The sequence below is a fragment of the Pantherophis guttatus genome, chromosome 8 (genome assembly GCF_059756535.1).
Source record: "Pantherophis guttatus breed Tessera chromosome 8, ASM5975653v1, whole genome shotgun sequence".
Lineage (NCBI taxonomy): Eukaryota > Metazoa > Chordata > Lepidosauria > Squamata > Colubridae > Pantherophis > Pantherophis guttatus.
The window spans coordinates 44887030-44905611 of NC_142070.1; the positions used below are offsets into that span (position 1 = coordinate 44887030).

The following is an 18582-nucleotide window of genomic DNA, read 5'->3' on the forward strand; positions in this document are numbered from 1 at the left end:
TTAGAATGCAGTATTGCAGGCTAACTGCCCACAGCCATGAGTTCAATCCTGACCGGCTCAAGGTTGACTCAGCCTTCCATCCTTCTGAGGTCAGTAAATTGAGGACCCAGATTGCTGGGGGCAATACACTGACATTTGTAATTTGCTCAGAGAGTGCTGTAAGGAAGTATAGAGTGGTATATAAGTGTTAAGTGCTATTGCTATATTTGCAATATATGCCTTCCATGCATCACGATACATGGGAGGAAACTCTTTAAAACAGAGATGAAAACTTAATTGAAAAGATGCATTATTCAGACTTATAAAAATACAATAACTTTCTTAAACAATATAAAACTGCAAGCTGGGCAAGAAACTGAATCTTTTTCTGTAAAGCGTGTTATTTTAAATTACTAATTGCATATATCTAAAATAAAGAACAGAAAATCACTTCTAAAAAACAATTAGGTACTTGTATAAGGAGAAAATATTACTAAATGTTAAGTAATTATCATATGTCATTCATGTCCACAGAAAGTTGAGAAAACATTCTGTGATTCCTTACATGAAATTCAATGTTCTTATTTGTTCTAAGAAAGTATGCCAGTCTAGAAGTAATGAGTAAAAGTTGATCTGAATGATAAACTAAATTTCATCTTGTTTATTAACTGGATCTACCATGAAAGAACTATAGTTCATATACAGAGATTGTAAAATAATTTAAATAAAATGTATGACCTCATGAACTGAAGATAGAAATGTACTTAGCACTAAAGGAGTAAAAGTAACATAAATGTAGCCTCTTTGTTAATCATCGTACACAGGCCTAAGGCTTCTTTCTTTAAGAGCTCTATTCTTAACAATATTATGACACCTTTAAATAAATATCAGTATGTGAAAAATATATTCATGTGACCTATAAGAGAACAAGAAGAAAAATAAAAGAATATAGGTTTTATTTAAAACACAAAAGTAACCAGGTAGAGAAGAGAATGAACGTAAAGGTATAATAGATTCTACCATTATAGGAGAACCATGGAAACAGAACAATATAGGTTAAATGTTAGGTAATGTAGTTTTTTTAAAAAAATGAAAGAGCAATTAGTTCAGAGCCAATACAAATGTATAGCTGGGAATCACACTGATATACAGGTGAATGATACAGAACAATTATATATACAACTATCTATTGATAGATATATATATAATAGCATATATTGTATGCAATATCTAATTGAAAATCAACAGAAAACCTGATCAATTATTATAGTGAAGCAGGGCATATACCTATCCACCTAATCATCTGTGCATGCATCAATGTGTTTAGAGATAGACTAGTATATATTTTACCAGGAAAGCAGGTTGTTAGATGCTCTATTAATGCTTCTTGCGTGACTTGTTTTCGTGCTGAGTTCATTGATGAGATGGCCAAGCAAAGGATTTCTCCAAGTGGAATAAATTGTGACTGACTGATGGGTGACATACTGATTGGCGATACATCACCTGTAGATAGAAAACGAGATTTTGCTTAACCATCCTGAAGTGATTGTAATGAGACACATGCTTCCATTACAACTTTAGAGTAAAGCCTAATAATATTTTGAAAACATAAAAAATGCAGATTGTATTTTTATAGAGATTAAAATAGCAACACCTAGTTAATTCAAAGTTTGGCTTAATAACTGAATGGAGGAAGAGATAAAGAGAGATTAAGATGTATAATTAACAAGGTACATTTGCAATTATAAACAATTTTAAATAAAGTGTATATTAAGTTGTAAATTCTGTATAATTAAATACCATTAGTGAATTAGTGAAATAAGTATAACAGATAAATACTAAACAATTTACTCATTGTATTAGTGACATCAAAAATCCAATGAAACTAATGGAGAGAAGTATACCTAAAATCATTGAGTGGTCTAACCTTAAATTGGGATTTTCAAAAAGTAATGAATGAGTACATATTCTGATACAAAATGTCAGAACTGACAATTTTACCTTTTAGGTCATTTAGCCAAGCATTTACTGGCCACTTTCTATTTATCCAAATCAAGTACTTCACAATAGCTATATTGGTATAATATAGATCGTTTTTAAACAGCAGTAAGATTATCGTTTTAAAATTATCCACAATGAGTGCATGATAGAATCAATTTTAGGAGCCAAATTATTATTTTTTTTCAAAACTGCATTTTGTCTATTCTTCAGATTCAAAACAACATGCTAGAAAAGTGATGGAAAACCACAACAGGAATAGGCGATTAATTTCATGCTTTTCAAAGATACTTGGTAGTCAACTCAAGATATTATATCAGATACATTACTAATCCAATCAATGAAGTGACTGCTTATGCTCCTAAGGTAAAAATAACTTTGACAGAAAATTGTCAAATTATTTATTTAAAATCAAATATATTTTATTTGGAGAGTGGAGACAGAGACAATGTCAGCCCCACTTTGCCGGGTCTGTCATTCCGGAGGGGACGGAGACAAACAAAGCATGCCACCCTTGTTCGGCACTGACACTCTTGCCTTAACGCCGCCTGCTTCCTCTTCTGACCACTATTCTCAAGATCTCCGGCACCGTCGGACGGGTTGCCGCCCCTCAGCTGAGAGACGGATGGAGCCATGCCTGTGCAGATGCCAAGCCGGCTACTTTAGCCAACATTAATGGGAGCTTACCGAACCTGACGTCCCTGGGCTACTCACAACTAATGACCAGCTAGGGGAAGCAACTGGAATCCTCCAATTGGCGCTAGGGTTTGGGGTGGAGTTAGTGGGTGGAATAGCAGGGTGGGGCGCACTGGGTTTAAAAACGGTGATGGGAGCACGTATGATTAGAGCTGACAATATTTCATTGAAACTGCACTGGGTGATTGTTAGAGCGTGCCGAATCGCCTGGAAGGTAAAACTTTACTACAACTTCCACCTTGTTGTCTGGCGTTTCCTTTCCCATTCTTTTTCGGAACCTGACAGACAAGATAAATATCCCAAATCTCTGTAACAATATTTTGACTGTAAGCAGGAAGTATATACAGTGCTAAAGCCCTGCCTGATATAAGTAGACATAAATATAAGTTCACTAAATGTTTGTGAAAGGTTAATGGGGTTGGATTCAATCTCTCAGATGAATATTGAGTATTTATTATTGATAAGCAAACATTTTACAGTGGTACCTCTGTATTCAATTGCTTCAAAACTTGTCAAATTTGGTACTCAACATATTTTGATGAGAAAATGTTGCCCAGTACTCTTTGTTTGGTACTAAATACCCTGCAATAGGAAAAAGCAGACAGCTGGGGAAAACGGACAGGAAGTTGGTCATGCAAGGAAGGTCACTGCAAAAGGAAGAGGGGGACCGTACGTTGCAGAGGAAGGTTGTAATTATAGGAAAAGGAACAGACAGGAAGTCCTTCCTGGTGAAAACAAAGGGTCAAGGGGGAAGTCATGTGGTTTGTTTGGCAATCATTGTTTTTAGTATTTATCATGCCTCCCTGAACCTATTAATTGTATTTTCAATAGTGCTACATGGTTAGTTGGGGCCACAAATATTCACATATGTATATATTACACATGCCCATCTGCATTCATACAACATATTAAACTTCTGAATTGAGAACATCATGCGAGAGGCTTCCGGTTAGGTTTCCGTCGTCGCTAGACGGTCTTTTGGGACTGCCACCCCCCGCCGCCTGTAAAGAGCCGCCCTTACAGCTGGGAGGTGGCTCGAAAAACTCCGTTTCCTTAAGGAAATGTGAGGTGAGCCGGCGAGAGCAGGTAGAGCCCTCTGCGAAGTCCCCAGAGTTTTTTTTTTACTCTAGGGGAGGAAGCAGGATGAGGCTCCCTATCCAGTTCGCCGCTGCTCCGGGCTTCGGGAGAACTCTGCGCTTTGCAGAGCTAGACGATGTGACCAACCTAATTAGCGAAAACTAACAGATTGCTTGAATAAGCAGGATGAAATCAGGATTTGGGACTCTAAATCGCAAGTATTTGTAACAACCCTATGATTGATTTTAAGAATGAAGAAAGAGTGAAAAGGGGGGAAAAAAGTTTAAAATGGCGGCTGGCTGAGGCTTGAGAAGAAAGCTGAAAGCGAAAATCTTTCCGTTTGAATGGTTTAATATGTTACAAAGTATCTGAAGCAATAGCGCTGGCTACAAGAGAAGAGAAAAATTTCTGTTTCATACTTCTTCCTTTCTTAGAGACTTGATATTGATATTGTGTGGAGAGAAGACTTTTTCTTTAAAAAGAGTCTGTTTGTGTGGCAGGATGGCGTTAAAACTGACAAAGCCAGACAACCAAGCTGTGGGGGGGGGCTCCCCCATTTATAAATCACAAGAGCAATTTTTGAGCTCGCAGATGCAGAAGAATGGTTTTGATTTAAAGGAATTTGTTGTGGAGGAGTTGGCAAGACATGATGAGATTATGAACCAGAATCTTGAAAAATTTAGACAGGAAATTAAAGAGTTGGTTCAACAAAAGTATGATAACCTGAAGCGATATATTGTAACAGCTTTGAAAAGCTTCTCAGAAGTAATTCTAAAGATGGATAAAGATATTAATTTAGAAATAGAGTCTAAAATGAAGGAAGCTGATTATAAGATTCATAATCTGGATAATAAAATACAAAGAATTGAAAATGATTTGACAATGATTCAAGAAAATAGCTCAGAAGTAGAGTCTATAAGACTTACAATGCAGATAATATAAAGCAAAGGATTGAAAATGAAGTTACAATGATGCAATTTAGATCCATGGAATTTGCGATCAGAATGAGAGGAATACAGGAAAACAACAGTGAGGACTTGAGAAAGATGTCTGCTGAAGTTCTGGCTGTGATTTTAAAGGTCAGCTCTGAAGAAGTATTCTGTAAGATTGATAAGGCCTCCAGAGTAAATTCTTGGGTGGCAAAGCAAAGACAATTGCCTAGAGATGTGGTGATTTATTTTACTGATAAAGGAATAAGAAATGATATTGTGCAAAGGTCTTTTAACTCCACTCTAGAAATGAATGGAATGAAGATCTGGATATATAAAGAGCTGCCGTCCAAGATGTTAAAAGATAGAAAGGACTTTGGATTTTTGGTGACTGAGCTAAAGAAACAAAACATCCCATTTAGGTGGGATGCTCCAGTTGGTATAATATTGAGATATCAAGGAGAAAGATATCAATTAAACACTGTTGAAAAAGCGGAAGAATTTTACTACAAGGTTTTTAAAATGGATCCAACATCTCCACGTATGTCATCAGTGTCAGGAATACAGGAGGGGGATAAAGAAAAGCAAAATGAACAAGAGATTGAAACTCAGGCTAAGCAGATGGAGATGGAGGTAATGGAAAAACGACAAGTTATAGAAGGCTTTTTGGATGAGTCGCTTTTGGATTCTCCTTCAGAGGCTATAGCTGGATCACCTATAAATATAAGAGAGGCGGCTTTGGATCTCGATTTGATGTCTTATCAAGTTAAAGACCAGCATGTAACTCAATCAGCTGATATACAAGTCCTAGAAAGGCAACCAGGGTGGAGATCTAAACCACAACAAGTTAAGAAAAGAAGAAGCAGGTTCTACAAAACTAAAAAATTTTAAACTACAATTCTTTTTTAGCCAACAGATTAATGCCAGTTATTTAAGAGACGATTAAATATAATAAGCGGGATTTATAGAAGGCTGATACATGAAAATATAGCTGAGGCAAATTACAGACTTATACTATTTTGAGAAGAATAACAGATCTCTGCAGTGCTGGTGTTTTTGGAATGTGGAAGATGGCCTGTAATTGAGTGGATTGGAACTTTCTATTTTGGACTCTCTGAAAAATGGATTATGTATATGTGGAGCTATAAGGCAAGAGAACTATGGAATTGGGGCATGCAGATGATCTGGTTGTTACCCTAACGTGGTTGTCGGAATTAATAATCTAGATAAAAGGCATTACAGAAGATACCATATGGAATATAAATATAAAGTCACTCGGTTTTTTTTTTTTCATATATAGAAATACTTATTAATGATGGGGGCAGATGGTAATTGAAGATACTGAATATACTGTTGGAGCAGGACTTGATGTTACCCTAACATGGTCGATGGAATTAACAATCTAGTTGAAAGACATTACAGAAGATACTACATGGAATACAAATTTAAAGTCATTTGAGGGTTTTACTTATATATGGAAATATCTTTTAGTGATATGGGCAGAAGAATAAAGATATTAAATATATTATGTATGGTAGACCTGTAGGAAAGTGGGTGAAATAAAATTGATATGGTACAAGGTGATAGGTAACGTTACTGATTGCTTAGTTTAGCAAAAGGGATGTTATGTCTAGAAATTAATATACTTAAAAGATTTGAATTAAGAGATATACGTATGGGGGTGGAGGAAATGGGTAGATTATGAGTAGAATAAATGCCAAATTAGGATTTATTATATAGTTTCATAGCCGAATGTTGTTTTGAACGTATAGTATATGGGGGACATAATAATAATGTTAGAAAGAAATGTTTAGCACATAGGAGGTGGTGTAAAAGGGTGGTAAAGTATTATATAATGTGATATTAATTTGGATTTCATCTTGTAGAAGCCATGGGGGAAGGGGAGAGGAGGGGGGGTTAGGGAGCGGGGGGGAAAGGGGGAAAAATTTGTATTTGAAAAACTTTTTCAATTAAAAAAAAAAGAGAGAGAACATCATGGGAGAAGAAAACTTCTTCCTATTTTAGCTGCAAATTCCTTGTAGCTTTCTGGTTCCCCTCTGCTGCTAATACCAAGGAAATAAGTTTGACCTTGTTTCATCCCCACCCAGCACTTCTATTTTAAGGCTATTTTCTTGCTAACATTAATAGTGGGCAATGAGTGATCTGTTGAAACTTCTAACAGAATGCTGATCAGATGGGAGGTGGGAAAACTGGGAAAAACTGCCAGAGGATCTGTGGGCCATCTATCAAGCACCATATGTACTCTCATTTGCTTTACATGCTTTTTAACATAAATGTGAAAGTCACAGCGTAGTTCAGAAATAAATCTGCCAGTTTTAGTGGGCTGAAGAGCAATGAGCTGGATTTCAGACTGGCCACAAATAAGGCAACCTCAACAGAAGAGCACTTATAAAAGTTCTTTTTAATACTGACCAGCAAAATACTAGGAAGCATTACTGAAGAAAAAATAATCATAAAGAAGAATAAGTCTTGCTTATTTCATTTACAAAATAAAATAAATATTTTGTAAATGAAGTCTTGTCTCATATTTTTAAGGATACAAACATGCAAATAGAAGCTAACCCAATTGATTAAAACTTTAAAATATTATTGGACTTTTTAAAAAACTTGAAAAATATTGAACAAATTCCCTACTAGAGTATAAGGCAACAGATATTCTAATGCAGTAATTCCCCCCCTACTCTCTTATTCATTCATTCATTCCTGTGATTTATATGCTGCTTAGTCCAATATGTTCAGAGCTACTTACAAATTGTAGAAAATAAAACGGAGGAAGTTTTAAAAGAACCCAATCAACTTTCTAGTCAAAAGTTTACACTGAGGAAAACACTTCTAGCAGCAAAAATCATCTTTTATGGGGAGGCGAGTCTGCCATGCCATTAATTCTTATACATTTTTGAAACATTTGCTTCTGGCAAATTTCCTGAATACCATCAGGTTGGTGCTAACCAATCTCCAAAGAAGAAGGGCACTGGCTATGGCACATCAAAAAAGAAATAAAAAAGTAATAAATGTTTACATATGTCTAATTGTTCCATCTCTTAAAAGCCTATCCTAATTCAGTTCTTTTGTACCTTAGATAATGACTACTTGTTGTGTATCATGACGGTGCAATCCTCATTCATCTTCTCTACTGCCAGAATTAATTTTAAAGGCACTCAACTGATGTCTATAAGCTACTAAATGACTCATTTAAAAGACAAGTACATTAGTAAAGCTTACAAAGAACCAATGTCAGCTCATCTTCTTTCTTCTCACAGAAATGATAACTGGCCACAAATATCCTTTGGGACTAGGAAATTTCAAGTACTTTATAACAATAGTTAAGCAAATAATTTGTGGGATGCTCAAATGATGGATAAGACTTTTCAATTTCATTAATAATTGGAAAATACATTTTTAAACCAGAACTGTACCAGTTGCATTAGTTTTAAGCCATACTAAGTTTTGCAGTCTGCTTTTCTAATATATGCATAGGCAAAATATATGGAGGGCTGAGTTTTTAAGAGATGAAACTGGTTTCACCTTAATCCATCAGTCAATTTTTAAAAAGGTGAAATGTTAGGATCCATTCAATTCAGGAAAGTATCTCCTCCCCCACCCCCCAAATAAAGGTTGGTTGGCTACAGTTTTTGCACTCTAGCTTTAACACATTATAAAATATATTTGCCATGTTGTATCTGTTATGGACTTTCAAAAATAAACCACAACAATGAGAATCCTTTTAATTAATAAAATATGTTATTTCTTCTGAATGCTACTCCTCTTTTCTGGTATGGACAAAATCAAACATAAACTCCCATTAAATTACTAGATTCAGCTTGTCAATATTTTTGTTACAAATGAAATGGAAAACTAAGGGCCACAAGATAAAATGGTTTTACAACTTGACTGTGCATTTTATTCAAATGCTTCCAATAAAGGTCTTATAACTACTGCTATTAAGTGAAAGAAACAGCAGTCAACTCAGAACAAACAAAACAGAAATTCCTGCTCCGTTACCTTCTCATTTTCAGTACCCAGCATGAAAATGTCTACATAAAGAAGTTGTATTAGTGAACAAGATGCTGCTTACAGATTCTACAGAATTGTAAAACAGAACTGAATTTCATTAATTTACAAAGCTATTGTACAGCTCTCAATCAACATAAATTACTATCCCATTTTACAGACGCAAAATAAAATACAAAGTACAGTGAAGTTAGTAGCCATACAAATGAATATGACCTCCATTGTGCCCTTTCATATATCTGATCTATGTATTATTATGTGAAATCTTTAATATACCTAAATATCCAACTCTTTAAACATTTTAAACACTGCAACATAGGAGAAAAGATAAGCAAATATGGCTTCTGCAATTTTTTCTAGTCCATTCACCAGCAATTGACACAAGAGGCACTTCTATTTTCTTCTTTGTAATGACACAGCAGTTGCATCTATAAATTTCCTGCTCACCCCTTGTGTTACATCAGTGGGTAAGCATAGGTATTTGTGTACCCAGAAGCAAAGAATAAGCTACATATACTCTGTTCTGGGTCATATGACCAGGAGGAAGGAGGGATGGTAACCACCACTCAACTGCTTATTCCATATGTGGGGGATCATCTCTCCCCCATTCCCTCACTCCTTGGCAATTTTGAGCCTGATGTACTATTTAGAACTCAGCCTTCCTTTTTCCAGCTTCTCAAACGGTACCAAATTTGGGTTTATTCCGTTCAGTTTATTAAGCATTAACCTGCCAATGGGTGGGCCGTCACCTGGAGTCATGAGCTCTTCTGCAATGTCCTCCAATATTCTTGGGTGTTGGAAAGAAAAAGGAACCTCTAAGGGACTATCACATCAATATACCCCCATGGATATCTGTATATATGGATATGTACAAGCCACTGATGATCTGAAGTTGAAATAGTTTTATGGTATGGAATCCCAAACTGCAACCATAATAAGAAAGTAATTTTGTCAGCATTCTAGTGTTTAACCTACTAGATTTTTCTTCATATTCTTTGAAGCTTGAAAAGTATGCTATAGAAATAGGAAGAGTTTCTTTTCCTCCATGTTTCCCAGCATCTGTCTTTAGACATTTAGACTGCTTTTGGTGTTTTGGTTCACAATGAAAACATGCTCCTGAAACATCAAGTTATGATAAGAAGAAGTCTTAAAGTCTGCCATCTAGTTCCAGTGATAAAAAACATAATATTATAAGCATTATCCTCACCAAAATAGAAAAATAAGGAAATGTCTTCCCCTTTAATCGTAAGTACAATTTCAGTAATGTATCACCATTTCTGTACTACAAAAAAACCCTTTTCTTCCCATAACTCATATCTTATCTAAGGTTCTTGCCAGTCAGTCCATTAAGAGTTTTGAGAAATATCAATCTTGATCTTTGATCCACATAGTATCTCAGAATTTGATTCTTCTCCATTTCTCTTTGTCATCTCTCAGAAGCTTCTTTAAAAATTTAACATTTCTCGTTTGTAAATTCAAATTAAGATTCCCAAGTCATTCTTCAGTTTGTTATTTCTATATCCCTTTTAATTATTAAGACATCAGCTGATTTCATTTATAAATCCAGTGTAACATCTTTTCCTTATCATTTTTGTAACCTGTTATTGTTAAATCCACATTCAAATCAGACTTAGTCTTAATCTTGTCCAGAACCTATAACCTCTTTTAGATCCATGTTTATAATAGGTAATCTTAGCTCTTGAGTACTTTGTTCCCCAATATTGAATTCTTCCAAAGTTAGAGTATTTTGCTCCATTCTGTACTATTAGCTCTCTTCTCCTTTAATTATAATCTTCATAATCTCTTCTTCCCGATTCTCTCTAGCATCCAACCTTCATCTTATTATTTTCTTTTTCTAATCAACAACATTTTCTCACAGAAAGATTTCTTAATTTCCAAATCTTCATATATTTTTAAATAGAACGCTAAACAACCCACAGGAAGGATCCTGTAATTCATTTTAAAAATTATTTCAAATTCATCTAGTTCATTTATAACTTTTCAAAATCAACATTCAGGTCAACCTTTTGCCATTTTATTAAAAAATAACAATTTTTAAGTCCTTAAATTTAAATAAAACTTATTTTGCCAAGGATTCTGAAGGTTCTTAGTATCCGAGAAACCATTACCAACAAGTGATTAAGAAAGAAAGTATGGAAAACCTGTGTCCTTTTGGGCAAAGATAACAATCCCTCAGTTCCCAAAGCCCTAAACTTGCGAAAATTGCTGTGTTACAATCTCCTCATAGGGAAACTACTGTATGGGGCATGTGTGGGCAATCTCAAGTCCCCTTGTGACAAGAATGATGAGAAACTGATCCATTTGCTGTCTTACTCGGCCACGATCATCAGCTCCGCTTTCAGCAGAACTGACTTAAATTCATCAATGCTCTCCCCAAAGTCAGAAACAAAGGCATCTATGAGAAGTCTTGAGATCATGCCAGTATGTTGACAGAAACTTCCTGACATAGGAATTACTTACTTTTCTTGCTCTTGATAATGAGTAACTTTGGGAAGTTATTTTCAGTTTAATGTTTCTATCTGTTGACTGGACACAGCTAAATACTGCAACTCTCAAAAGTAAAAAAACAAGACTGACTTTACGGGGGTGGTGGTGGTGAGACTGAAGTCACAAAAATATATTTGATATTCTATATTGGAATGAGAATAGTAAAATAGGATAGTTAGCAATTCATAAGAAACAGAATTTATGTACAGAAAAGGGTAAATTAACAGGCAATAACCATCAGTGAGATGAAACACTGAAAGATTAAATTTTCTCAGAGTGATCAGATCATGGTTTGATTTTTATGATTACACAAGGAAATTTAATTTTTTTTCATAGGGCTGTCCTTAAACCTCTTTATATATAACAATTATGTTAAAAGTTTGTCTTAAAAGTCCAAATTCCTTCTTCCTATTCAGTCTTTGGAAAAAAAAATCACAAAATGAGTTTTCACAAAAATTTGGTAAATTTGGTAACCAAAAATTTGGTTTACTCTCAAGGAATAAAGGAACTACTATAAAAATACATAGACAGACACCCTTCCATCCCACCCTACCATGTAAAAGCACCCATACACAAATATATTATTGTCCTTGTAGTTTGGTTTGGCCATATCTTACCCACCCACATATAGCCCCTTAAACCTTATACAGTGTAGGGCAATTCTCCAGAGACTTACTTGGGAGTAAGCCCAGATAAATACAGTGCAATTTGCTTAGTAAGAAACAGGGTTTTTTTCCCCAATGCTTTAAATCTCATTTAAAAGAAGTCAAAATAAATTCTGCCCAGAATTGCAAACGGCTGTGCCGATGAACCACCAGGGGGAGCATTTTTTGTAGAAATAGACCGTTGTTGCTCCTAGGAAGTATTTAATTTTGTGCTGACTTGCAAAATATACTCCCATACTTCGTAAATGGCCAGGGACCATAAATAAAGAAGATATCTCCCTATCTTCTGGTGTTTTTCCAAACATGTTCTTATCTTTAATAATGAATTAGGTCTCGATTAGGCCAGGTTGTTTTCCAAACAAAGCTGACAAAACGCTATAATACACGTAAAACAACTCAGAATCACAACTATAACAATAGAATAGAGCTGGAAGGGGCCTTGGAGGTCTTCTAGTACAGCCGCCTGCTCAAGCAGGAGAACAAGTGACTATCCAGTATCTTCTTAAAAATCTCCAGTGAGGGAGCACCCACAATTTCTGAAGGCAAGCTGTTCCACTGGTTATAATTGATCTCACTGTTAGGACATTTCTCCTTAATTCCAGGTTGCTTCCCTCTTTGATTACTTTCCAACCATTGTTGCTTGTCCTGCCCTCTGGTACTTTGGAGAATAATTTGACCCTCTCTTCTTTGTGCAGCCCCTCAAATAGTGGAATACTGCTATCATGTCATCCCTAATTCTTCTTTTCTTTAGGATAGCTGTTCTTCATACGGTTTAGTCTCCAAGCCTTTGATCATTTTAGTTTCTCTTCTCTGAACTTTTTGCAAAGTCTCATCATCTTTTTTGTAGTATGGTGACCAAAATTGGTTGTAGTATTCCAGGTGTGGTCTTACTAGGGTTTTATAAAGCGGTACTAATACTTCACGTGATCTTCATTCGATGCCTCTGTTTATACAACCCAGGATTGTATTAGCTTTTTTGGCTGCTGATTCACTTAAACTATAAAACAGATTCACTTAAACCATAAAAATTTAGTCTTAAAATACATACATTAAAGTCTTATTTGTAGCATGAAATTTCTAAAAATGTTCTTAAAAGTTTACTTTGTTTCTTAAAGCAAACTGCTAGTAGAATAAAATCACTGCTGAATATGCAGCATTGAACTGGATGAGAATAAAAATCTTTTTTATATTCCTATTTTTTAACATAGTCAGGGACAGGCAATCTGAGAACCATATGTAGCCCTCAAAAATTTGGGGAGGGGGAGGCAACCCACAGAACTTCCCACTGCAGCAAATTAAGAGTAGTATCTTTTCAGTGAAAGGTTGGTATTTTCATTGCAGGAGACAGTTTTCAAAAGTTTAACTCATGGATGGTCTAAACACAGAATGTCAATGACTTTTGTTTTTTCTTTTGTGGGGGACTGCTTTTCAATACAGATAATCCTCAGGTTATGGTGGCAATTGGGAATTTCTGTTGCTAATGGTGTGGTCCTAAAGCATGTCATATAATTGCATCCTTAGCACCAGCCATCCCGGCAGTTCCGACAGCTACTGTAATTCTACCCCATGTACGTCATTAAGTGAAGAGCTCACATGATTGGGACATGGAAAAAGTTGGGAAACCTAGGCAAGCCGGCCAGCCAGGAGAGCTATGGGCTGGTGGGTGAGTGCTGCAAATGGGCAGTATGAACTACAGGCAGGAGGGCCTGGGTGGGTAGATGCTTTGGTCCAGCACTATGGAGTGCAGACAGGCAGGTAAAAAAAGTGGCAGGAGTAATTTATGACTTCCTGTCAGCTTCCAATTTGTGGGAAACTGACAGGAAAGGTCACAAATGAGGATCATTTGATGCTGTAACCATCATAAATGCAACCTGGTTGCAATCTGCGTGATTAGCGATCATTGAACAGTTGTGAACAAGTGATCATAACTCAAGGACTACCTGTAAAAGCAATTTTCTAGGACAGGTCAGGGTATACTCAAAAAATAAGCTGATCTTATCTTCAGATACCTACAAAAATTAAGAAATGAAGAAAAATTTGTATTTTTAATGTAACAGAAATCTGGCTCTCAGCTGCATTAATGATGTTATTAAAACATTGCTCAACTTACTTTTTAAATATGCCCCCTCACCCAAAATTTGCTGAGATATAAATAAAATAATAAAAAGGACTAAGACTCTCTAATAGAAAAACACAATTTTTAGTAATGGATTTATCATCCCATTTATTTCCATGTTTCTACCCAACTCGAGGGTGGCACGATGGCTCAGCAGTTAAGATGCTGGGCTTGTTGGCTGGAAAGTCAGCAGCTCATGTTCAAGACCCAAGCACCTCGCAACAGGGTGAGCTCCTGTCCTTGCCCCAGCTCCTGCCAACCTAGCAGTTCGAAAGCATGCAAATGCGAGCAGATAAATAGGTACCACTCTGGTGGGAAGGTAATGTCATGCTGGCCACAGGACCACAGAAATGTTTTCGGACAGCGCTGGCTCAGTGGCCTTGAAATGAAGATGAGCACCGCCCCTATTGTCAGCTATGACTAGCAGAGTAAAATCTGCAGGGACTCCTTTACTTACCTTCTATCCAACTCTACCCAAAACATTCCAGATATTTCTACCCAAAGACTTCAGAGGCCTATACTCTCTGTATAGATATGAAATATTGCTGCCTTCTAAATGAAGATTCCCAGCTTTAGAAAGGTCTCCTAAGTGAGGCATAGCCAGTTCCTACCTTTGGTAATTTCCTGGGCTAAGCAAAGAAACATTTATTTTTGCAGTAGTTTATTTATTTACTTGTTTATTTAAACTATGTTAATAACTTTTCTATTGAAATGAGATATATTAAATTTTATTTCTGCCACCAGTCCAGCAAATAGAAGACCATGAGTTCTAGCCCTGCCTTATCCTGGAAAGCCAGCTGGCTGACTCTCTCAGCCCAACTCACCTCACAGGGTTGCTATTGTGAGAAAAATAAGAGGAGGGAGAAATATTAGATATGTTTGCCGCCTTATTTATAAAAATAATAAAGGGAGGAAATAAATAAACAAAGAAATAAATAAAGCAAGCTTGTTTTTAACATGCTGCATGGTTTTGCCATCTTTTTTTTTTTTTACTTTAAACTTACAGCACTTTTGATATAGGAATTCTTAGAAGACATTGATTTGAAGGGTTAGGGTAAAAGAAACTGGGAATCTGTAAACCTTAAATCAAGTTAGCAATAGCTTATTCTGAAATTTGCATTCCGAGTGGAATTGTACAAGTAGTTTAACAATCATGCCGGAGAGCCATTCAGTTATGTCAGTACTCACTCAGTAACTTTGTGACCAATCCTTGCAGTCAAAAAAATCCTTTTGCAGGTGTGTAGTCATGAAGTTTCACTTAGTGACCTTTTTGTTTCACAACTGAATTGCTGCTCTTAACTGTGGTCACAAAAATATAATGGTATATATCAGTGGTGGGTTGCTACCGGTTCGGGCGACTTGGTAGTGGTGGATGGAGGCTCTGCCCACCCACCTGGACGTCTCTGCGCATGCGCAGAAGCATTGCACATGCAAGCGCACCTGCGAGCACACCGGTAGCAAACGAAACTGAAACCCACTACTGGTATATATGGTTTCTGACAAGCTGATAAAAGACAGCTTGGCCTATAGTAGGAATATGAGTGGAGGAAGGGTCTCAGAGAAACTCACTCTGGTTTCCTGGGCTGTAAAGGGGACAAGGTGAGAGAAGTACTTTCAGACTTGCAAGATTGTGTTAGTGTAGCCTTACAATGAAGTGGAATTAGCTTACTGGGTCATGTTTCCTGTATGGTCTACTCGTAAGGTTGACACTGAATGAAGACTACCTGAATTTGCAACAGATGCAACTGGTAGAAAGAGCAACTTTTGCTCCAAATTATAACCATTAAATTAAACAATATTTCTATAGTTGTAATTTATTTCTAGAAAAATTTCATCGCTTTTCTTGAGAAATGCATATATTGTGTAACTGGATCTTAACTTCTATTACAAAATAAGGAGAAGCCAATTATTTATAGGCACAGAAATTGTGATTTCTAGCCATGAATTTGAATGCAATTTGTTAACAATATTAAGTGTACCTCTGGCCAATACATAAAAGAAATGTGAATGATAAAACATAGCACAACTAATTTTTTGAACAACATTCTACACAGCCCACCAACAAACAGCGGTCCATGTCTCCTCTTTTTGAAAATTGTTAAAACAATTTATTAAATAAATTGCTGGTTGCTGCCTCCATTTCAACCATATGGTGGAAGTAATGTTTCCCCACTAGGTACAGGCAATTGTTTTCCACCACTCCCACCCATATAGACGTAGAAGCAGTTGTATGGAGAGAAATTGATCAATTTCAGGACAATCCTGTAGATTATGCAACAGCTCTCTCTGCACTGCTCATTTGTTCCCCATGCAACTGCCAAGCATGTGCGCCATTTTCCAAGATCCTTTCTCTGGGTAAGGAACAGGCTTACTTCCCCCCAGCCAAGTATTTGGTGATTTTAAAGATATGGGAGATACCAGATCTCCTGGTCCCTGATATTGCAGTAAATTCACCTAGTAATTCTCTGCACTTACAGTGTGATGTGAATGAAACAATGATGAAACAATTTTGCCCAATGATAAGAAAGGCAAACCAAAGAGGGGCACTGAGATAAGATAGAGCACTGGTCAACACTTAATGCACTTATGTGACTCCTGAGGACGTGGACAGGATCCTGGGGAGATTAAACGCAACCACATGTTTATTGGACCCGTGCCCCTCCTGGCTGGTACTGGCCACCCGGGAGGTAACACGAGGCTGGCTCCAGAGGATCATAAATGCTTCTCTGAGAGAGGGTTTCTTGCCTCCCGCCTTGAAAGAGGCGGTGGTGAGGCCCCTCCTCAAGAAGCCTTCTCTGGACCCGGCCGTTTTGGCAAACTATCGTCCGGTCTCCAACCTTCGCTTTGTTGCGAAGGTTGTGGAGAGTGTGGTTGCGCGACAGCTCCCACAGTTCCTGGATGAAACCGTCTATCTAGATCCGTGCCAGTCCGGCTTCAGGCCTGGGTACAGCACGGAGACGGCATTGGTCGCATTGGTGGATGATCTCTGATGGATGAGCGGTTGTTCCTCTGTTCTGGTCCTGTTAGACCTCTCAGCGGCTTTTGATACCATCAACCATGGTATCATGCTGCGCCGGCTGGAGGGACTGGGGGTGGGAGGCACCGTGTTGCGGTGGTTCTCCTCCTATCTCTCTGACCGGTCGCAGTCTGTGTTGGCAGGGGGGCAGAGGTCGACCTCGAGGCGCCTTGCTTGCGGGGTGCCGCAAGGGTCGGTCCTCTCGCCGCTCCTGTTCAACATTTATGTGAAGCCGCTGGGTGAGATCATCCGTGGTTTTGGGGTGCGATGCCATCTGTACGCTGATGACACTCAGCTGTACATTTCCACCCCAGACCACCCCAATGATGCCCTCGAAGTGATGTCCCAGTGTCTGGAGGCCGTGCGGGTCTGGATGGGGAGGAACAGGCTTTGGCTCAACCCTTCCAAGACCGAGTGGCTGTGGATGCCGGCGTCCCGGTATAGCCAGCTGGTGCCATCGCTGGCTATTGGGGGCGAGTCACTGACCCCCACAGAGGGGGCTCGCAACTTGGGCGTCCTCCTGGACACACGGCTGTCTTTAGAAGAGCATATGACGGCCGTGGCCAGGGGGGCTTTTTTATCAGGTTCGCCTGATACGCCAGTTGCGCCCCTTTCTGGATCGGGACTCCTTGTGCACAGTCACTCATGCCTTGGGTACGTCACGCCTGGACTACTGTAACGCTCTCTACATGGGGCTCCCCCTGAGGAGCACCCGGAGGCTCCAGCTGGTGCAGAATGCGGCCGCGCGGGTGATTATGGGAGCGACGTGGCGCTCCCACGTAACACCTCTCCTGCGCGAGCTGCATTGGCTCCCGGTGGTCTTCCGGGTGCGCTTTAAAGTGTTGGTTCTCATCTTTAAAGCGCTCCATGGCTTAGGGCCAGGGTATTTGCGAGACCGCCTGCTGCTACCGATAACCTCCCACCGGCCAATACGCTCTCACAGAGAGGGCCTCCTCGGGGTGCCGTCGGTCAGGCAATGTCGGCTAGCGGCCCCCAGGGGGCGAGCCTTCTCTGTGGGGGCACCCGCCCTGTGGAATGAGCTGCCTCCTGGAATACGATTGATCCCGGACCTCCGGACCTTCCGTAAAGCCCTGAAGACGTTTTTATTTCATCAAGCCGGCCTAGCCTAAATGGTTTTTAATTGGGATTTTAAATTTTATGGATTTGGGGTTTTAAATTTGGGGAGCCAATGATTTAATTCTTTTAATTATCTTAACTTTTGCATTTGTATGTTTTTTAATTTTGGCTGTTCACCGCCCTGAGTCCCTTCTGGGAGAAGGGCGGTATACAAATTAAATTAATAAATAAATAAATAATAAATAAATATTAGGTTGCATCTCCTTTTGCCTGTGAGATACAACCCAGAAAAACTGAAACATGTCCAATGAACAACATGGGTCTCGAGATTGATCTGCTAGTGATGGTAGTCAATGCAGACAGCCTCAGGCAAAGAGTTAATTCTGGCAAGGCTACAAGTAAAAAGTTTGAAATTGCATTAATCCATTACCATAATAAGGGGCAGGTATGTACTGTCTTCCCATCTAAAACATAGAAATTTCAAACCTG

General features: G+C 38.2%; 1 protein-coding gene across 5 annotated transcripts in view; it reads right to left on the minus strand.

Annotated features, from left to right (window-relative positions):
• STOX2 (storkhead box 2) overlaps window positions 1–18582 on the minus strand; it is a 165760-nt gene that overhangs the window by 21071 nt on the left and 126107 nt on the right. For all 5 annotated transcript variants that reach the window (XM_087874709.1, XM_034442803.2, XM_034442800.3 and 2 more), the window contains one exon: window positions 1330–1482. In XM_087874709.1, the coding sequence (XP_087730835.1) occupies window positions 1330–1482 (153 nt within the window). The remainder of the gene's footprint in view (window positions 1–1329; window positions 1483–18582) is intronic.